Source organism: Canis aureus, chromosome 14 (genome assembly GCF_053574225.1).
Source record: "Canis aureus isolate CA01 chromosome 14, VMU_Caureus_v.1.0, whole genome shotgun sequence".
NCBI lineage: Eukaryota > Metazoa > Chordata > Mammalia > Carnivora > Canidae > Canis > Canis aureus.
Window position 1 is genome coordinate 3290897 of NC_135624.1, and position 22128 is coordinate 3313024.

At 46.4% G+C, this 22128-nt stretch overlaps 1 protein-coding gene and 1 long non-coding RNA gene across 8 annotated transcripts in view; both read left to right on the forward strand.

Annotated features, from left to right (window-relative positions):
- Nucleotides 1–22128, forward strand: part of MATN2 (matrilin 2) — a 145899-nt gene that overhangs the window by 112174 nt on the left and 11597 nt on the right. For 4 of the 7 annotated variants that reach the window (XM_077846684.1, XM_077846685.1, XM_077846686.1 and 1 more), the window contains 5 exons: nucleotides 3283–3405; nucleotides 3713–3835; nucleotides 16177–16299; nucleotides 17524–17646; nucleotides 19857–19979. In XM_077846684.1, the coding sequence (XP_077702810.1) occupies nucleotides 3283–3405; nucleotides 3713–3835; nucleotides 16177–16299; nucleotides 17524–17646; nucleotides 19857–19979 (615 nt within the window). The remainder of the gene's footprint in view (nucleotides 1–3282; nucleotides 3406–3712; nucleotides 3836–16176; nucleotides 16300–17523; nucleotides 17647–19856; nucleotides 19980–22128) is intronic. The other 3 variants (XM_077846689.1, XM_077846688.1, XM_077846690.1) reach the window with 3 other exon arrangements.
- On the forward strand, nucleotides 9–2537 carry LOC144283056 (uncharacterized). Its single transcript, XR_013351397.1, has 3 exons — nucleotides 9–601; nucleotides 1730–1835; nucleotides 2377–2537. It is a non-coding gene; the product is annotated as an uncharacterized LOC144283056 (long non-coding RNA).

Sequence of the window (22128 nt, forward strand, 5' to 3'; positions counted from 1 at the left end):
GTGAGTGTGCTGGGCCCAGGGGGATGGTTTGGATGGGAGGGTGTGGTTCACACAAAGGTCCCAGGGCTCACTTCTGAAACTGCTGGGTTTCCTGTGGGCCTGAAGGCCTGACAGGCTTACTCTTCCTTATTTCAGTTTCATCATCCATAAAGTGGGACTATCCAAACTACCTAACTCAGAGATTGGGTTGGGAGGATTAAAAAGAATCAATAAAGCACTTAAAAAATACAGGTAAATATTAATAAGCACTCAGTAAATATTAGCTAATGTTGTTCTTTGCTGTCAAGAGCACTGATTAAGGCAGACCTGCTGGAATCTAAAATCCAAGCGTCACCACCTACTAGACATGTAGCCCTGGTCGAGGTACTTAACTTTGCCAAGCTTGGATTTTTCCCAGCTGTTTAAAAAAGTGGCAATAATAGCAGTATTGATGTGCTAGAGTTTTTAAGGGGAATGAGCAGGACCATTACAGTCTCTTAGCCTGGGCCTGGCACAAGGAAAACACAATGAAAGATAATCATTCATTATGACCACGGAGCCTGGGAGAGTGACCAGCGGCTGCAGGCTGGAACAAGAGGCCAAAGGAGACAGACCTCAGAAAGTATGTGAGCTGCCATAGAGCTCTGTCTGGGGGCAGAGCTGGGAAATATGGGACTTTTTGTGAAGCCTTTCTTAATTTTCTTGTGTAAGAGGCACAACAAATCTCCATTTGGTGATGTAAATGTACGGAAACCCGCAGGCTTTGCCAGCTGGACGGCTCTGTCATGTTTTATGAGGCACAGTCTCCACTGGTCCAGGCCAGCGGGGGTGGGGGCACATGAGCACTGCGGTGACCCCAGTCTGCTGTGAGAGGGGCTCCGTGACATGACCAGCAGAAAAGGAGTCCTTTGTGCGGCTTCCCACCCGGCAGGCCACACATCTGCTCCAGCTTTGGGGACAGAGATAGATTGTGAATGAGAACAGTGCAGCTGTTGAGCATTTGGACCTCAAACTGCCAGAAGGGGAAGTTTCACAGATGTAGTATTAGGTACTGAGCAATCCTCAGGAAGACTTGTGCCCCTTCGGTCTTTAGAGGGAGCAAAGTGTGTCAATTAGGCTTTCTAAGGACTGATCTCGGTGTTCAAAGAACTTTTGAACCAGACAGTGTGGCTATGTACTTGCCTGTGGAAGTCTCTGAGGCCTAAGAGAAACCAATGGGGAGCAGAAGGTGTTCCATTCAACAAGGAGACATAAAGATGGATCTGGGTACACACACTCTGCCGTCTTCCAAGAGTGTGGGGTCTGCCAGCTGACAGCCTTGGCAAGTGTCCCAGGACAGGCTGGGCATAACCTGATAGATCCACCTAGAGCCCTAGGGGCCCTGGCCTGCTCCTCTCTACCTGCATGCCTTGGGGGAGCCTAGAAGGATTCAGAGAGGGGCAAGAAGAGATTGGGCCATAGTGTCTCTCTGAGATCAAATAAGAAAGTGAAACCCCTGGGTGGCTCAGTGGTTGGGCATCTGCCCTCAGCTCAGGTCATGATCCCGAGGTCCAGGGGTCGAGTCCCACATCCGGCTCCCTGCAGAAAGCCTGCTTCTCCCTCAGCCTGTGTCTCTGCCTCTCTGTGTGTGTCTCGTGCATAAATTAGTAAAAATCTTAAGAAGAAAGAAAGAAATGAAAAAAAGAAAAGAAAGAAAGAAAAAAAGACCACTTAGCTTCCAGAAAGTATAAACCAAGCCATTTCTTCCTAGGAGCTCCCAGAGAAGGCCGTGGTGTCCTGTTCTCCTCAAGTACTCAGGGAGACCCAGGCCATAATGACAGCAGACCTTTATGAGGTGCACATTCTGTGAGGCTGTGGTAAGCACTTGCCAGGCACTCACTCACTGTATCCTCACAGTAGCCTTATGAGGCATCTGCAGTCTTATCCCCGTTTAAAGACAGGGAAACTGTGGCACAAAAAGATTAAGTAACCTTCCTGGCATCACATGACTGGTTAATGATGGAACCAAGATGTGAATATGAGCTTCTGACTCCTGAGATCCTGCAAGAGTAGGCACATCCACCAGTGGAATGTTCCAGAAGGCACCAGCTCCAGGCCCTTTGGGAGAGAAGCCTGCGTAATGGCCCAGCACAAGGCCTTCAATGTCTCTCCAGTCCCTGGGTGTGCATTTTATCCATCAAGGAAATCTGGGAGGCAGCATGGAGGGCTGTCTGTGGGAGCCATTCACCACAGCGGTGTATTCACTGTCCGCCAGTGCTCACTGCCCAGGGGAGCCAGCTGTGCCATGCTTGGGTGCCAGGATTGGCCACACATGCAGGCTGTGGCTTTGGTTTGTTTTCTGAATCTGGGTGTCCTGAGTATGGGGGGTGAAAACACTTTTTCTGTGTCATTTTTCAGAGAAAAATGAAACTAGACAATGAATTCTTTCCCAGGGATACTTAATAAGCATCCACTCAGCAATCACTGCGCCAGCTACAGGTTTGAGGGCCTTCCGGTATCAACTTCTCTCCTCCTCACCACATTCCTCTAAGAAAGCAACCATCAGTCTCCATTTCTCAGGTCAGGAAAGGATGGCCCAGAGGCCAAGGGAATGCCTGGCATTTCCTAGCTAGGAAGCAGTACAGGCGGGATTTGAGCCTAACTGGGTTGATGCCACAACCCTCATCATTCTTAAGTACCACTCCCCAGCTGTGTGGCTTTGGGCAAGCCACTGGACCTTCCTGAGCCCCATTTTCCTCCTTGAGATGGGCTCACACCTGCCTTGAGGATTGTAGATTAGGGTGCCACAGTCCTGGCATAAAGTGCTGCTGTCACAAAGGACTTGTAGGCGCCTTACTCTTCAGACACAGAAATGGGAAGAAGGGGTGCCTGGGTGGCTCAGCAGTTGAGCATCTGCTTTTGGCTCAGATCGTGATCCCGGGATCGTGGGATCAAGTCCAATCCTGCACTGGGCTCTCCGCTCAGTGGGTGGCCTGCTCCTCCCTCTCCCTCTGCTCCTCCCTCTCCCTCTGCTCCTCTACTCATGCTTTCTCTCTCAAACAAATAAAATCTTTAAAAAAAATTTTTTTTAAATAAGAAAATAACTGTGGAGAAGAACAAACAAACAAGGCTGATTTCCCAGAGGCCAGCCACCAGGGGTAGGACCAAACCTTTCAGCCCTGCTCTTCCTGATGCTCATGAATAAAGGGCTCCTATGGGATCCACCTCGGGCCCCCCCGGGGCGGGGGAGGTATTTCTTTCTAATGTCCCACTGCCTGTGAGGCTTGACAGGTTTCTCTGTGCTTTCCTGTGTGGCAAACGTAGGGGTGGATCACTGCGCGGAGCAGGACCATGGCTGTGAGCAGCTGTGCCTGAACACTGAGGATTCTTACGTCTGCCAGTGCTCGGAAGGCTTCCTCATCAACGACGACCTCAAGACCTGCTCCAGTAAGCCCCCTTCCCTGCCTTTCCTGTCGGGGAGGTCTGCCACAGGGGGAAACATGAGCACTGCCTTGGGGGAAGCAGGGGTGGCTCATGGTCCTCTCGCCCCTCTGACTTTTCTGTGCCTCCCAGTTGGGGGGGGGGTTGTGGGAGTGTCCTCTGGGGACTGCATGCTCTGGAGGGGTGGGGGAGCAGGCTGCGTGACTTTGGGGGGGCAAGGGGTGCAGACAGACAAGACCGTCCCTCTACTGGATTCCCGGCGGCAGCACCCGGAGGCTTACTGACCAAGTCTCCTGGCGGCCTGGTTTCGCAGGGGCGGACTATTGCTTGCTGAGCAACCATGGTTGCGAATACTCCTGCGTCAACACTGACCGATCCTTTGTTTGTCGGTGTCCTGAGGGATACGTGCTCCGCAGTGACGGGAAGACCTGTGCCAGTGAGTGTCCCGGGTGCAGCGACAAGCAGGGCAGGACTCGACAGGGGCCGTGTGCGGTGGCGGATGCCCGCAGCGGGGTTCGCTGGGCCTGTGTGAGTGCGCATCAAGGAGGCCTCTTGGATACCCGCTCCTGAGCCCCGGTGCCCTTCCCCTGCCCCGCAGCTTCCTCCCTCTACTCCCCCAGACAGCGTTTTCCTATTTCGGTAGTGTGCCTTGGGCTCATGTGGAAGCTGGACAGAGCCTTATTTCTTGCCTTTCTCTTCCCTACCCCTACTCTGGCGGAGCGGGGTAGCCAGCCTGCGATGCCCAATAACACAATGCACACCAGTTTGTGGGTGCTGACTTCTTGCCAGTACTGTGCCAAGTGCATGCAACCTCGAGTTCTAGCAGTACTCTGGGCTCCCCAGTTTGTGGTGAAACTGCAGTTCAGATTAAGTAAGGACCCTGAGGTCACCCTTGTTAAAAGGATGGGTTCAAGCTCTGGTCTATGGGAGTCCAAAGTCAGTCTTGGGAAAGGAGGAGGCTTCTGAGAAGCCTTCCATCCCCTGCCCCTCTTTGCCTCATGATCTGGCCGCAGATGGAGAGGTTGGCAGTGATGCTCCCTGAGTACATATATCCTTGCAGCTGGCCCCAACTCCTGGGTCCATTCATTAAAAACAAAACCTAAAAAAAAAAAGAAAAAAGGCCCCTCTAGCTCCCTTTCTCTTCAAGAATGTTGTGTTTCCGCTCTGCAATCTCAGTGGACTAAAGTAAATACTTTAAAAATAGTCGTTTTGACAGAAAGAGTCAGAAATGGAGGGAAAAGACTATAATTTTCCTTCCTCATCCTGCTGGTCTTTCTGGTTCTGAGGCTAACTGCCCTGACTACTGATACAATCGTGGCCACAACCTAAATTATCCACCTTTGAATGCTATCCATGGACACGGGTTGAGCTGATGCACAGCTGGGTGGGCCCCTCTTTGCAGACCATAATGTCTACAAATGGACAAGAATGTCTTCCTTGTCCCAGATGGATTCCAGAGGCTTGGCAAACGGCTTCTCCACCTCTGGCCGCTCCCGGCCACCCACCACCCCTGCCCCTGCCCCTGCCCTTGTCCCTGCCCCTGCCCCTGCCCCTGCTGGGCACACCCCTGGGAGGGCGAGTGCACTGGGCCTAGGACGAGGCTAGGCGCCTGGAGTTGCATCTACATGTGACTGATGCCAGAGCCAGACGTGTGGCTTTTTATTAGTTTGCTTTAATTTTCCGTCATCTTAGATATTCATGACCTTCTTTTGTCCTCCCCCCTTACTGCAATCCTCAAGAGCAGACTATAAGCTGGCTGCGGGACTTCCAAGAAATTCTTACAGCCTTTCCCAACAAACGCTCTTCCTTTTCCTTACCATCACACAGCCCTCAGGTCCATATAAGTCATGCCACTGATGCTTTTTAATGTTGTACACCTCCCCGTTTATTTTTTTTTTCAATTTTTATTTATTTATGATAGTCACAGAGAGAGAGAGAGAGAGAGAGGCAGAGACATAGGCAGAGGGAGAAGCAGGCTCCATGCACCGGGAGCCCGACGTGGGATTCGATCCCGGGTCTCCAGGATCGCGTCCTGGGCCAAAGGCAGGTGCCAAACCGCTGCACCACCCAGGGATCCCACACCTCCCCGTTTAAAGTGCAATGCCATCAGAAGTGAATTTTGATGTGTACATATTTATATATGGCTGTGACTATATGAAAACTTCTGAGATGATCACATAGGATAAGTATAACCTATCCTCTGGGAATTGTATCACCTAAGAGACTGATTTTACCCGCTGGCTAATAATACATAGGCGTTGAATTGTTCCCCAAATTAAAGGCTGTCTGTCTGCCCTGGGGTGATTCAGTCTGGCTGCTCTGTCCAGTAATAATGGGCTTTGTTTTCTGTGTGGCCATGGCTAACTGGGGGCTGTGTTTCCCAGCTCTATGCCAGATGACAAAGAGCCGGACAACATGACTCCAAACTTTTGGAAAAGCCGGCTGGGCAGTAGAGGGGTGAGAGCCCCTGCTAGGGGCCAGCCAAGCCAGCTCAGTTTGTAAGAGTATGTTTCATCCTTCAGAAAGGCAGCCTCCCTTTAGCGCCTTGGTAGCAGATACTGTGGATAATACTTCACTCACTTTCCAGAAGGTTCTCTGAAGCATAGAGAGCAGACCAGGTTCCTAGTGCCCTGGAACTAAGTGAGCATTGTTACCTCCACACACCTGCAGGCACCCTGGGCTCTCCAGCCTCTGGGGTGAAGCCCATCCTCCCTTCTTGTCATTGGCCGGGAAGCTGTGATCGTAGATTCCTCCTTGAAGCCTTCCATGCATTGGGCAGTTGATGCACAGACTAGGGGCTGAGGTAGGGAGTGGCAGGGGGTAGTCTCTTCCATGAGCTGAAGCTGAGAGGCCTCCTCCCCTCTCTAGCTCCTGGTGATTTCCCTGAGGTAGACCTTTTGCAATGGTATCCCAACATCAGGAAAGACCCCACAGGCTGGATGTGCATGGAGTGCACCGCCCACTGGTCTGCCAGCTCCTATGGAGCCTCGGTCTTGTTTGGAGCCTGAGTTCCCCCAGGCCTGGACCATAGGAGATGCTCACCAAAGTTCATTGAGTGAGACAGTGAATGGTCAGAGACCACATGTCTTTTTATCCTACGGCACCTGGCACGGGCTGCATTGCCTGCTCATAAACCTTTGGTGGCTCTCCCCTGTCTCCCAAAATAAATGTCCTGTTGCATTTCTCAATTTGGCAATATCAGAGAACCCCTTCCTCCACCTCTTGAGTCCCACCCCACGTGTTCCAGATCGTCAAGAGGGTGAGACCTGTGGTTCTTTGAGCAGCCACTGTACCTGCAGCCTGTCCTTTCTCCACTTAGCACAGCCTTCCCTTCTCAGCCTTGCTCCTGCAAACCCAGCCTGTAGACAACATTCCCCACAGAGAACTTCCTGCTGCCAGCCCACTGGGAGCCCCTCTCCTGCCCTCTCACCCTGTAGTTGGTACTCCATAATGTGGCAGAGTGGGAAAAATACTGAACTAAGAACCCAAACACTGGGTTAAATCTTGTTTCCACCTTGGGTAAGAGAATTGACTCTTTCTGGATCTGTATGCTCAACTGCCAAATTGGAATGATTATTTCTGCCTCTCTCTCAGGGTTGCCAAGTGGCACAGGGAAAGACAAAAGTTGAAGTGCTTTGGGAACTTGTAAATTGCCATTGACCCCAAAGGTACTCTTGCTGGGGTCTTACCTCCCCCCGTGAGACTGCCCTGGATTGAGGAGAAGGCTGGGGTAGCAGCTTGTCTTGCCGCCTGAAGACCTACCTCCGAGGGCTGGGCCTGCTTCTGTTGGAGGAGCCCTAGAGATGGGCCACCCTGGGAGAGGTCAGACTCATGAGCCCCAAAGGCTGCTGTCAGACTCTGGCAAGAGGAAGGTGCTGACAGGGATCTGGGCCACAAGCCACAGAGCCCTGGAAATCCTAGTCCAGCCACCACAGGCGAGTCTGTGGAGGCCTGTTGGCACCCCCTCTCCCCTAGCTTGACTTTGAAAGGCAGAAAGCAGCCCTGAGCAAGGCAAATGGAGTGTTGTAATCTACTCAGGCTGCCATAACGAAATACCATGGGTTGGGTGGCTTAAACAACAGCAGTTTATTTTCTTATAGTTGGAGAAGCTGGAAGTCCAAGATCAAGGTGCCAGCATGGCCATGTCCTGAGGAGAACCCTCTTCTTGGCTTGCAGATGGCTGCCTTCTTGCTGTGCCTTCACATGGCAGGTGGGGGGTGGGTGGGGGGTGAGGCTGTGGTAAGAATAAGCTCCAAGGACACAAATCCCATCATGGGGTCCCTACCTCATCTAAACTTAATGACCTCCCAAGGACCCCACCTCCAAATACCACCACACTGAGGGGTAGGGCTCCCAAGTATGAATCTTGTAGGGGGAGGGGGCCATAATTCAGTCCATAGCAAGGAGTGAGGGGAGAAGACCACCTTCACCCTCTGTGTATTCACATTATAGGAACAGAAGGAAGCCTCGAGATCTTTCATCTCTTTTGTGGAAAACAAGCACAAGAAGGAAACTGGTGTCTCCAGGCTGGCCCTGAGCGTCAGGGGCAGAGGCAAGACCAGAACCCAGTCCCCTGGTTCAGGACCTCTTGCCCAGAGTGAGATACCCTCTAAAAGCATGTCTCAGCTTAGCTAGGTTTTGGTTTGTCTGAGCAAAAACCGTTAGAGAGTTAGCAACTGATTGGCTGTTTCTAGTTTTATTATAAGAAACACCCAAAAATGGTTAATCCTCTCCATCAGCCCTCATTCCCCTCTTGGCAGGCTACCGCAGCTTTTCCCTCTGGGGTCAATTTGGTTTTAACATCCTCCTATGTGGAGCCACAAACACAGGATGGCCATCTGCCATCACCACAGAGGTGCAAGTCCATGGAACACACGATCCTGCAACGGCTGTGCCACGGGTGGATGTGACTCACTGGATGTAGAATCCAGATGTGAGGGCACTGTCCCCACCAGCATGTGAGGCTGCCCACTGAGGGGCCTAAAAACCTGTGCTGTGTCCTGAAACCTGTAATCACCCTGATCACATGTTGTAGGACCTATTCATGACGGGGCTTTACTGAGGTGCGTGGACCTGCCTCCCTAAGGATGGAAGGAAGAGGATTCTTCTCTTAGAGGGAACATATTTTCTTGCCATGTCCTGAGATTTTCATACATCCTCTCATCCGTTTCTCTTAAGTGGTGGTTACCAGTAGTTTGTCCTCACTCTCATCTCTGGATTTGAGTCTGGGGACTACCTTGAGCTCTTGGTCCACTTGTTTTTATTCTTCGCAGGTATTTAGCCTGCACCTGTAGTGCACTGGGCACTGGGTCTCCCTGAGGCTGATGCCAGTTCAGTTTCTGCCCTGAAAGATTTCAAAGTTTCTCAGGGAAGAAAGCTATTAAAAAACCTTTCATGTGATCTGGGGAGAAGAGGTGCCACAGGAGACGTGAATAAAGACGTGAGGGGGACCCTCAGCCAGTCTAGAGAGTTTCCGGGGAACGAGATAGTTGATCTGACATCTGGAGATTAAGGCATGAGCTAGCCAGAGATGGAGGGAATTATGGTCTGAATGTTTGTCTCCTCCCAAATTCATAGGTTGAAGTCCTGACTTCCAAAGATGACATTAGAAGGTGGGGCTCTGGGGTGATTAGGTCATGAGTATGGGGTTCTCATGAATGGGATTAGTGCCTTAATAAGAGATCCCACGGAGGCCCCAGTCCCTTCTACCACGTGAAGAATCAGGAAGAAATCGACAGCCTTGATGAGGGTCCTCACCCAACCATGCTGGCACCCTGATCTCAGACTTCCAGCCTCCAGAACTGAGAGCTATGAATCTCTGCTGTTGACAAGCCACCCAGTTTGTGGTGTTTTGTTAGAGCAGCCAGAACAGCCTAAGACAAAGGAGGAGGAGCTTCCTAGGCACAGGAAGCAGTGTGCAGAAGGAAGCCCAGTTGCAGTGAGTGAACTGAAGGAACTGGAGTGTGCTGGGTGTTGAGTACTGAATGCCAGAGGACAACAGGTGAGCCCTGGACCTGGAGGGGCAGGCAGGACAGATCACCACCAGCCGTTAGAGTTACATGAAACTGTTTGCAGGCCTGGCCTCCCTTGAGAAAACTATTTTATTTTGTCTTCTGAGAATCTTCCAGCCTGAGTGGACTGCTGAGCTAGGACGACCACCACATGTGCCACTGGACCAGGAATCACAAACCTGGTGGATTTGTGGTCTAATCAGAACTTGGCCCCCAGCAGAGCTGACACAATTCACCTCTGCAGATTAAGAGACATTGGGAAAGTCACTTCCCCTCTCTGTCCATCCTTTCCTCAGGTCTAAAATAAAGGGTTGGACCAATAAATCTCCCAGGTCCCTTCCAGCCCGAAAGCGAGAATAGTGCCTAGCAAAGAGCAAGTGCTACAGAAACACTTGAATGAATGAACTCCTTGCTAGGGTTCCCACCATTCTCCCTGGGCTGAAGGCACCCCATGACTGTGAGTCGGGGGTGGTGGCTCCCTTTAACTGTTAGTGAAAACACTGAGGTACCGTCCTGTAGGGGAGTATCTGACTCTGGGCAGAAGCTGACTCCAAGTTAGCAGAAGCTGACTCGGTTGAATGGGAAGCAGCTAGAACCTGTAGTCAGGAAGTTGACTACAGTATATTTTAGGCATTTTCTAATTTACCACATGTGGCTCCTTAAACTATGAGTGACCCAGAATGGGTCATGCAGAAACTGGACATTTTGCTGAGAAAATGTGAAGTGTGCACTCTGCAAGGCTGGTGTGGGGGAGAGTGAGGACCACCCAGCATCCACCCTCCACATCTGCACATGCAACTTTTTTTTTTTTTTTAAGATTTTATTTATTTATTTGAGAGAGAGAGCATGAGCTGCAGTAGGGGCAGATGGACAAGCAGACTCCCTGCTGAGCATGGAGCCTGATGAAGGACTCAATCCCAGGACCTCATGATCATGACCTGAGCTGAGGTCAGATGATCAACCAACCGAGCCACCTGGTATCCCTGCATATCACATGCAGCTGTTGATCTTGGGGTCATGAGTTCAAGCCCCATGTTAGGTATAAAGATAACTTAAATATAAAATCTTTAATAAAATAATAAAATAAAAATATCGTAGGGGCACCAGACTGGCTCAGTTGGTAGAGCATATGACTCTTGATCTTGGGGTCATGAGCTGAAGTCCCACACTGGGTATTAGAGATTACTTAAAAATAAAAAAAATTTTTTTTTGATTAGGCTCCATACCCAGTATAGAGCCCAATGAGGGCCTTGAACTCATGACCCTGAGATCAAGACCTGAGCTGAGATAGAGTCAGATGCTTAACTGACCAAGCCACTCAGGTGCTCCCTCAATAAAATCTTTAATAAAATAAAAAAATAAAACCTCTGCACACAACCCCTGGGAGGAGGGTCTGGTTACCCTTAATTTTCAGAGTAAGAAACTGAGGAAATGTTTCCTTTTACTCACCAGGCATTACAGGGGGCACTGGGAGCTGCAGGAGGGAAGGGCGGGCACAGTGAATGTGTGGTCTCCTGATCAGAGCGCACGTGAGCACAGTCCAGGGAGGACACAGGTGAAGACCCAGACTAGCACGTGACTTCCTGTTCAGTGACAGGGTGCTATTACCAGAGGGGCCGATGCCTACTGCTTTGAGGCCCCATGTGGGGAGGCCTGGGAAGACCTCAGGAAATGGGAGGTGGATAGGGAGGAAGGAAAGGCAGGGGAATGGCTGTGCAGACCATGATGGTGGGAGGGCCCCTGGCTTGGTGCTGAGGGGCTCACTGCAAGACAGTGCCTAGCAGTGGGAGGATGTAAGAGTGGGCCAGGAGAGGCTGGGGGGATTCTGGGTCCTTTTCAGGACCTAAAGCAGAGCAAGGGAGTGATGTGAAAATACTTGCATTTTGGAAAGAGGACTTAGGACGAGGGAAGGGAATGGACTGGAGGGGGTAAAAGAGAGTGTGGAAATCAGTAGATGATGCAACAGCTCAAAAGAAAGACAGTGGTGTTTGGTTCTTGATGGTAAAGGTGCAGAGTAATCTAGACACATGAGAAGGTCTCTGAACGTAAGCTCTGTGTCCACCACCAGCGTCTCACCCCTGGTAGTTTATATTGGAATCAACTGTGGGCTTTTTTTTTTTTTTTTAAAGATTTTATTTATTCATTAGAGAGAGAAAGAGCAGCGGCAGAGGGACAGGGAGAAGCAGACTTTCCTCTGAGCAGAGAGCCCAACTATAGGCTTGATCCCAGGACTCCAGGGTCATGAGCTGAGTGGAAGACTGATGCTTAACTGACAGAGCCACCCAGGTGCCCCACCTGTGGGGCTTTTAAAACATCCAGACACCCAGGCAGCATTCTATACCCCCTGAAGCCAAGACTGTCTTACACTGATATGACTTCATTAGAGGACAACTTGGAAATATTTATCAGCTGTTAAATGTTCATACCTTTTAACTAGGCATTTCTGCTCCTGGATATTTATCTTCAGATATGCCTTTACATTGTGCCCATTACAATAACATTTATAATATTAGAACACTAGGCACCACCTAAATGCCCATCCAATAAAACACTGACTAAAATGATGGTGCAGGTTTAAAAGTAAGGATGTAGAGAGTCAAAGGTGAGAGAGAGGCAAATGTTTCATTCTAAATCGTTTGTTCTCCATAAGAATTTTTATTTAAATTTTAACATTTTTAGAATAGGTAGTGGGCTGGGGCACCAAGATGGCTCTGTCGGTTAATTGTCTGACTCTTGATTTCAGCTCAGGTCATGATCTCAGCATCGTGAAACTGAGCCGAATTGGGCCCTGGACTGGGTGTGGAGCCTGCTTCAGATTCTCTCTTTCCCCCTCCCTCTGCCCCTCCTCATACTGTGTGCACATGCTCTCCCGCAATCTCTCTCTCTCTCTCTCAAAAAAAAAAAAAAAAAAGAAAAAGAAAAAGAAAAGAAAAGAAAAGAAGTGAAGGGTTAAATGGTCTAAGAATCAAAGCAGTATGAAAAGACACATTGAGAAGCTTTACTCCCCCTTTTGCCCTCCCATCCCATTCCCCACCTCCCTTCCTATCAGCAGGGCGTGGAGCTAGCCTCCAAGGTGGCCACCAGTGTTCCCATCTGCTGGTATTCAAACGAACGCTTGTGTGGTCCTCTCCTTCGCTGTTGGTCTGTGTGAACCATGGTCTGTCACTTTTCAAATTAAATTATAAAGGAGATTGTGGCTGCCATCTCGAGTGCTCTTTCTCATTTCTTGGACCATTTGCTCTCAGAGAAGCCATTTTATAAGCTGCCCTGTGGAGAGACCCACATGCTGAGGAACCTGAGCCTCCTCCCACTAATCGCCAGTGAGGAACAGAGCGAGGCTTGCCAATAAAGATGTGAGTGAGCTCGGAAGCCCCTCCTGTTGCTCCAGCCCACATCTTCAGTGCAGGTCTTGAGAGTTCCTGAGTTAGAACTACCCGGCTAAGCCACTCCTGGATTCCAGACCCCCAGAAACTATGTGAGACAGTAAATGTTGTTTTAAGTGGCTAGGTTTGGGGGTAACTTGTTACACAGCAACAGACAAATAATACACTATATTCACTAGTTTATTCTTTATCCTTCATGTTTATTTATGTGAAGAAAAGCAAATATAAATATACATGTTTATTTCCTCCATTTTCTTACCCACACACACAAATGGTGTACTATATATACCCCATTCTGTGCCACTTTTTCCCCTTCACTCAATGATATTTTTGGAGATTTTATATCATTACATAGAACACATTCTCATTCTTTTTACAGCTGCTTAACTCCCTTATTGCTGGACATTTGGATTGTTTCCCACTTTTCATTATTACAAACAATGCTGCCATAAATAGCTTGAAAGTACATCCCCTCATATGGTACCAGGGTATCTGTAGAAGAGAATTCCAGAAGTGAAGTTTCTAGGTCAAAGGTATATTTTCTAACTTTGGCAGATACCCCACCTTAGGGGGAATATTTAATATTTTTGAATTTTGAATCATGTGCCTGTTCTGTCTTTTAAAAAAGTCTAATGCTCATGTGAGGTGGAGAATTCCCACTGCTCTAGTCTCCACCAATTAGCTGCTCTGAGGGGAAAAGGAGGAAAAAGGTTAAAAATCCAAACTTGCCATGTGCTTTAAAAGCATGCACCCAATAAGATTTCAAACAGCTGCTAATGTGAACACTGAGGAGCGCTCAGAAACTGAGCTGGGAACTCCTGTGATGGTCTGTGGCCAAGGGTGACGTGGACAGTGGCTTTGGGCTCAGATAAAGGAAGGCCGCCCCCATCTGCTCCGTGCAGATGCAGACCACCATGGCTCAGTCTTTCACCGTATGGAAAGACTCAGCTACTCTTCACGATGAAAGCCTGACATGGAGCCAAGAAGACAGGACAGGGCATGGGGAGAAACTCCAGAAAGAAGGGGTGTGCTGGGGGTGTTAGCAGGGACAGGTATCTGTCTGGATTATGGCTTCACAAGGCTGGCCTGAAAGAGTTATTGCTGTTTTATGTTGGAAAATGGAGTATTCTTAATATAAATTCACAGGAAAAAAATGCTCACCTCCACAGCCAGCCAGCTGTGTGTATTGTGGATCACTCAATTGTATTTCCACTCAACACTACGTGAAGAACTACCCCCAAGCCGCTGGGGAATGTTGTGCGTTAATAATGAGTCTAGATTGTGCCCAGAGAAATAAGTCATGTTCAGAGCAAACAACACAGTCCAACTCTGCTTTGACTCTCTTCTGCAGTTATAATTTTGGTTAACATAATATTTTCCCATTGTTCAAAGATTTTGGCAGCACTTCTGCCCAAAAGAAGACAGGCAAAATTCCCTTCATGTTTGAAAGCTTACTTTATGATATAGCAATGCTATGTAGTTGGGGAAAACATGGGATTTATTATCAGAAGATTACATTTTGAGCCTAGTGCTATCACATATTAGCAATTGATCTTGGCGAGCCATTAATCTTCCCAAACCTTAGTCTCCTGGTTGGTAAGTGAGACTAAGAACAGTTGCCTCCACTACCCCACAGGGTGGTTCTCAGGACTCCCCTCCAACAAGAAGTACTGCAAAAATGCCTTAAAAATAAGTGTATGGTCCGCTTGATTATACCAGTGATTATGTACTTGAGAGCCTTTATCTTCTGACTTCAATGGCTATCCATTGGAAGATTCTTCTCGATCTGAAATGATTGAGTTGACTCCCAGAATTGTGTATCATTCTTTTTTTTTTAAAGATTTATTTAATTTATTTATTTATGATAGTCACACACAGAGAGAGAGAGAGAGAGAGGCAGAGACATATGCAGAGGGAGAAGCAGGCTCCATGCACCAGGAGCCTGACGTGGGATTCGATCCCGGGTCTCCAGGATCGCGCCCTGGGCCAAAGGCAGGCGCTAAACTGCTGCACCACCCAGGGATCCCGTGTATCATTCTTATAAGAAGTCATATCCCACATTGTGCTCAGTATCAGGCTTTTAAAATATCAGCTTAGTTTTCTCAGATTCACAAACAGAAGCTGCCCCGGCCCTGTGGATGGCAAAGCCATTCTTTTTACTCTACAGCCTCCGTCATCCGTGACTCTTCTCTCATATCCATATGAGGATGGCCTCTTCGTATCAAGCCATCAGCAAAGCTTGTGGGCTCTACCTTCAGCATACAGCCAACAGTGTGACCGTGTGTCACCATGCTGGTCGGGGTGGCCTCCATTCTCCCTCCTCACCCACCACATCATGTATGCCTTTTACAACAAAGACGGTTCATGCCACCCACTTCTCAAGACCTTCCAGTGACCCTTTCTCATTCAGATTCCACTGCTGCCTGTGAATCCTAGATGGTCTCCCCTGTGGGCCTCACTGACATCATCCCCTGCCGGGCTCAGATGGCCTGGGTCATGCCTGGCTCTTGGCCTTTCCTGAAACATGCCACACACACTCCTACCTCTGTGATTTGCAAATGCTGTTCTTTGCTGAGAGTGCTGTTCTAACCAAATACCACACATTCACTCATCTTGTCAGGGCTCTGCTCAGTGGCACCATATCTTCCTGCAGCATGTAACATAACATGCCCTCCCCAGCCCAGGGAACATCATCTCTCCCCTATCCTGCTTTGCTTCACAGCACCTTTTGCATCTGATAAATATATATATATATATAAATATAAATATAAATATAAATATAAATATAAATATAAATATATATATAAATATAAATATAAATATATATATATATATATCTGTCCATTGTTTGTCTTCCCCCTTCCTCTCTCCCTCACCTGCTGCCCAATGTAAGCTTCACAAAAGCAAAACTGTCTTACTCATTGTTAAATCCCCAGAGCCTAGAAGAGTACCTGACTCAGAGTAGGAACACATGAAATAGTTGACGACTGGATAAATAAATGGAGAACAGATTACCTAAGTGTGACACATACATACATACATAAGTAGATAGGTGGAGAAGTTGATATTACAGCTAGATTATAGCCAATAAAGAGTAACTTATTTTTTAATATTTATAGGCCATCTGTCTCTCTTATATATTATCTTTCATGTCTTTTGTTCATTTTCCCTATGGAAATGATTTTATCTTATGTACTCTTTATGAAGAATTTTTGCTCAGACATATTTTCTGTTTTGAAATGTGCATTGTGGGATAAGACACTGCTTTAAGATATCTAAAATGTCTTTTAAGATTGAGTAAGTCACTAAAAAAACAGATGAAATTAAGTCACTGATGTATGAACCATTTCCTTCTGTTTTATTAATTCCAATTGGATTCCCAGAATTGGACTCCTGTGCTGTGGGAGACCATGGCTGTGAACATTCCTGTGTAAGCAGTGGAGACTCTTTTGTGTGCCAGTGCTTTGAAGGGTATATACTCCGTGAAGATGGGAAAACCTGCAGAAGTAAGTTTTTACTGGAGTTGTCTCACATTACTGTGTCTGATTTTTGCATAAATTCTACTATCCTGATCTCTGTTTAAATCAGCTACTCTCAAAAGCCAATGCCCCACGATGATTCAGTATAATGTGGGATCCTGGATGACATCAGAAAAATGACATCAGGTTAAAAACTAAGGAAATGTAAATAAACCTTCCATGTTAGTTGGTGTTAATGTATCAATATTGGTCCATTGATTGTAACAAATGTATCACACTAATATAAGTTGCTAATACTAGTGGAAACTGGGTTTGGTGTTTTAGGAACTCTGTGCTATCTCCTCCATCTTTCTGTAAATCTAAAACTGTTCTAAAAAATAAACTCTGTTGAAAGAAAACACAAACAAGCAAAGAAATGGACAATGAAAAAAACGTAGTGCTTAGGACTACAAGAGAAGTTGCTCATTTATGCCCTGTGGCAAGAAACAAGATCTAGCAGCTTCTAGCCCTGCCATTTATTAGCTGGGCAAGTTGTTTCACTTCTCTGAGCCTCTGTTGTTGCTGGTAGCACAAATCTCTCAAAGAGACCACCGTATGATGAGTCCATTCTTCTGTTTCAGAAAGCAAAGCCTCTTAGATAGGGCCAAGATGCATCTGTTTAATCAAAGGGAAGTATATAACCCTGAGCAAATGGTTTTCATCCCTATCGGTCATCTTTCCCTCAAGTTTCTCAAAGCACTTTGCAAAGAACAACTCATATGTGACATGTTTGAAGAAGAGATAGGTAATTGGAATTATTGCTCTCATTTTCCAGACAGATAGGAAAGGTAAGGCTCCAAGAGGTTAAGTGATTCTCCAAAGCCATGTGTCAGGGACAAAGCCAAAATTAAATTTCAGTACCACTAATCTAAACTGAGTTTTAATCTTCTAAGTAACCATATCATACCAGTAATGTTCCTTTTGCTATTAGAAACTGAATCTACAGAAAGCCAATGACTGACTGATTGCATTTAATGAGATATTGAAGTAGGTGCTGGTTAGTAGTGCTGCAGATGATAATGAGGAAGTTTGAAGAGTTAACCTAAATTAGAGCCGTTGAACTTCATCCTCAATTTTTACTTTGCTCCCATGGATCACTGAGCAAAAGGGGGCCTGGAGCACCTGGTGGCTGAGATGGATGGATCTTCCAAGGTGAAGCCCGGGGAAATTTTATGTTGGTAAAATTGTGTTAACTTGCTCCCCTGCCCTCAGGGAAAGGTGTCTGCCAATCAGTAAACCATGGCTGTGAGCATATTTGTGTGAACAGTGATGAGTCGTACATCTGCAAGTGCCGGGAAGGATTCAGGCTTGCTGAAGATGGGAAGCGCTGCAGAAGTAAGTGGTCTCCAGGTAGAGATGAACTCTTCTGTCTGCTGGACTGGAAAGTTATATAACTTCATTTAATATTTAAAATCTTCCCTTATGAGCAATGTTACAGTTACAAGTTCCTGCCATAGGTGCTCTGAGAGTGTTTGCTATCGATCCTTATAGGATACCCTTAGTTTTTCAGGACTTTCTCAGTCAGGGTCCTGAGTTGTCAGGCTCTTTGTGTCTCCATTTCTTCCAGTTGCTGGCCCTTCCATGACTACTGTGTGGATGCCCACAGCCTCCCACAGAGCCTGGCTAATCATTGGACAGACTTAGAATCTCTGCCAGCAATTATCATGAGGATCACAGGATAATTACAGCGCTTTTGCTTCTCACAAGACCTTAGAAATAAGGGAAGGGGACTAAGGGCTTTTTCTGTGGGTTTTATTTATCCATTTTCTCTATCATTTGCTTCTATAGGTCACTCAGAACAGATTCTGAGAGTACTTAGAAGGTATATTAATCAGTTTCCCTAGAGAAATAGAACCGACAGGATGTAGGTGTGTGTGCCTATAGACAGGGATGGAGAGAGAGAGAGAGAGAAAATCCACTATCTGCAGGGCAGGCCAGCAGGCTGGAGACCCAGGAGAAGCTGGTGCAGCTCCTTTCCAAAAGTAGTCTGTAAGCAGAATTCCTTCTTCCTCAGGTGGTGGTGGGGGCTTCAGTCTTCTTTCTCAGAAGGTCTTCAACTGATTGGAGGAAGCCGACTCTATGGAGTGTACTCTACTCAAAGTCTAATGATTGAAATGTTAATCTCATCTAAAAAAATACTTTCACAGCAGTATCTAGACTGGTGTTTGATGGGCACAATAGCCTGGGCAAGGTGACATAAAATGAACTATCACAGCACAGAAAAAGAGAGCGAGAGAGAGAGAGAGAGAGAGAGCACACATGAGCTTGGTGAAGTGGTCACTAGAAGAGCACAGGGCAAGGATTTTTCTCCACTGTGAGATTCGGAGCTGCTAGTCCCTATGAGGTGGGGGTTTGAAACTGTCTCCTTGCTTTAGTGGCACTCTGCTCCAGTGGGCAGGACGGGTCTTTTTTAGTTTAGGCAAAATCAATTCACTAGCTTCTGAAGTTGATTTGGGGGAATTTCCTCGCAGACTCCTTTGAGGTAACTTGGGACCTCCTGCATGTCAACAAAGCCAGGTTAAGAGGAGCTCACTGTCCTCATTCCTCCACTGGGAAGAGGCGCTCCTACCTTGAACGAGATTTTCTTTTTGAACAGTGGACTCCCGGGATGCCAACAGGGCCCTGGCCTGACTTTGCAGATCTCCCCACACCATCCTGTTTTGCCTTCACACTGCAGTGTTCTCTCTGTGGAGACCATGTCTGCAGTTCTGCCCATTGTCTCTGCCCAAGCTGTTGATGATTTTATTTCTATGAATGCAAGTGTACACACATGCACCATTTATTCATGCAACATATTCTTTGCTTAGTAAATTGGGCTGTTGTATACCACGCCCAATGTCCACTTCTGGAATTTGATCACTATATCAAATATCACCATTCCCACTTCTAGGGAGATCTGTAGTTACCAATGCCAACTTTATAGGAAACTCCTCCTTCTTGGGGGCTAATGACAGAGAAGAGCTATATAGGCTTTCATGTGACGGAGGAGGAGCACATGGGAAACACGTGTCTCAGCTGTGCCATCAACTTGCTGCAAGACCTCAGGTGACTCTGTGACATGTTTTGAGTTTCTTCATGTATACACTGGGTATAATTATTCCTGCTTTTGTCTTCTTACAGAATGTTGTGAAGATTAGAGGGCTGTAACTACTCTGAAGCATTTAAAGTACCTCACACATGAGAAACGTTCATTAATTAAAACTATAGTGTTTGGGATGTCTATGGGAAAAAAAATCAGTAGTTTGGGAAAGTCAAAACCCAAAGCAACATTAAATAATTCTAAAAATTAATAAGAAATACAGGATACCCAATCACCCATCTAACCATTCAGACCTGTGGGGGCTGGGGCTTTCTGAGAAGAGCTTCTCCCTTCCCACGCCCTATCCTGAGTATTAGAATGAAAAAAGGGCATATTATAGAGGAAGTTTAAACAGAAATGGTTTTTATAAAAATGGATTACTTCTGTGATCGTGACCTGATGTGACCATTCAGTCTAGCTCATTCCTGCATGGATGAGGTTGCTCAACTCCCTACATTTCCCTCAGGGAAGGATGTCTGCAAATCGACCTACCACGGCTGTGAACACATTTGTGTTAATCATGGCAACTCCTACATCTGCAAATGCTCAGAGGGATTTGTTCTAGCTGAGGATGGAAAACGGTGCAAGAGTAAGTGATCTGAACTTGACTTTCTGCTTTAATTTGGTTTGGGAGCAATTGCTCTTTGGAATATTTTCAGGAAACAAATCCTTCACCTCTGCTTCTCCCATAATGGAGCTTAACTGAGGCACCTATGGAAAAACTTTTGGTTTTAACTGACAGTAAATTTGCTATCAGCCAAAAGGCTGGAGTGATCTGAGGCTGAATGAGCATATCTAGATGAGAGATGTAAGATTTGTCCTCTGCTCTGTGCTGGGGAATTACATTCTGGGCTAAAATGAAGAGGAAGATAAAAAGAAAGAGAAAGATAGATCTAAGTTTAAACATTTAAAAAAGCCCTCTAAAGTAGCAGGAAAAAAAAGGAAAATTATTTTGTGAGCTCAGAGTAGAGAAGACCTTTCTAAACATGACATGAAACATACAAACCATTTTTTAAAAGAAAATGCATAGTGAGAGATTAAAACTGATATCTTTTTTTAAAACCTATTATCAGATCAAAAAGGTTGATGACTCCTCATGTTGACAAAGGTATATCGTAATGGCAGTTATAAACTTATCACTGTGTGTCTGAATCAGTACAACCATTAGAGAGCAGTTTGGTAATATTTTAAAGGCAGTTCCACTTCTATTTGTATTAGATAAATAGACATGCACACACATACATACATATACATATGTCCTTTTGTAGTGTTTAAATTCTGTTCCATGTGAATGCATTATTTTTTAGAAAAAAATATTTTTAAAAAAAGGTAAGGACAAGCAAGATTTAGGAGGCAGCTTATACTTAGTACTTGTACTTAGGAAGCTCAGTACTATGTCAAGTGAAAAATAAAGGAAGAAACTGGGGATCTTTGTAGAAAAAGACTTGAGGAACCATTCCAATACCAAAGTGACAGTTACTTCTTTTGTGATTTATATGACACCCACAGGGAAAGAAAGAACAGTGGTCAGAAGGGATCCCTGGGTGGCGCAGCGGTTTAGCGCCTGCCTTTGGCCCGGGGCGTGATCCTGGAGACCCGGGATCGAATCCCACGTCGGGCTCCCGGTGCATGGAGCCTGCTTCTCCCTCTGCCTATGTCTCTGCCTCTCTCTCTCTGTGTGTGACTATCATAAATAAATAAAAATTAAAAAAAAAAAAAGATAAAAAAAAAAGAAGAAGAAGCTATAGCTCAGCATGAGGACAAAGACACTGTCAGGGAAGCTGCGTGATTAGTTAAGATCATGAACTTTGGGTCAGACAGACCTGGACTTCAACCCCTATTCCTACTACCTGTGTGACCTTAGACAAATTATTTAACTTTTCTGAGTCTCAGTTTCTTCATCTATAATATGAGGAATAAACTCCAATAAAAAATATATATAATATGAAGAATAATGCTTCACAGAATCACCATGAGTAATAAAGATCATGTATTTAAAGGTGCTTAGCCCAATGCTGGCACATACTAACTGCTCGAAAAATAATAGCTATTGTAATCATCCACAGCAGAGATGTCCAGAGGTGGGGGCGTTAATGGCGAGATGATCTCTCCATCATGAGAGGTGTTCAGATCCAGGCTGAATGGTTACTGGGTAGGGCTATCCTAAAGATGTAAGCAACAAGAGGGCTGTACTGGTCTTGTCTTTAAAGATCTTTAAGGTCTTGTCCAACCCTGGAATTCTGAAACTCTGTGAAAATTAAATTCTGAAGGCAAATCACTGCTCCATTGCAATCTCCTTAACTATGAAAGGAAAATGCTCAAATATGGTTGTAGCGACCCTCCTGCAAACAAGTAGCCAACCAAGGAGCCATCATTCTTCCTGGATCAGAGAGCACAAATCTGGGACTTCTTGCCCTTATGTTCTTCCCCTTTATCCAGCATTCTTACTTCCTGGAGAAGCCTTTTGTGCCTTTTGATGCATAGAGGCTGCAAGTACTGATTTTGTTCTGTAAGAAAAGAGTGTGTGGGGAAGACGACAAAAGAGACCTGCTGCTGGAAAATTATTCCAGTATTTCTACAATCTGCTGGAGAGCCATGTGCAGGCCGCCTGAGAGTCTTTTGTTGTTGTTGCTGATTCAAGAATAGGCTGTGAATGTAAATGAAGCCCCGAATTGGCCTTTTCTTCTTTCACTAATAAATGGTCAATAAGTTGAATAATAGGGATAAGCACTTAATGG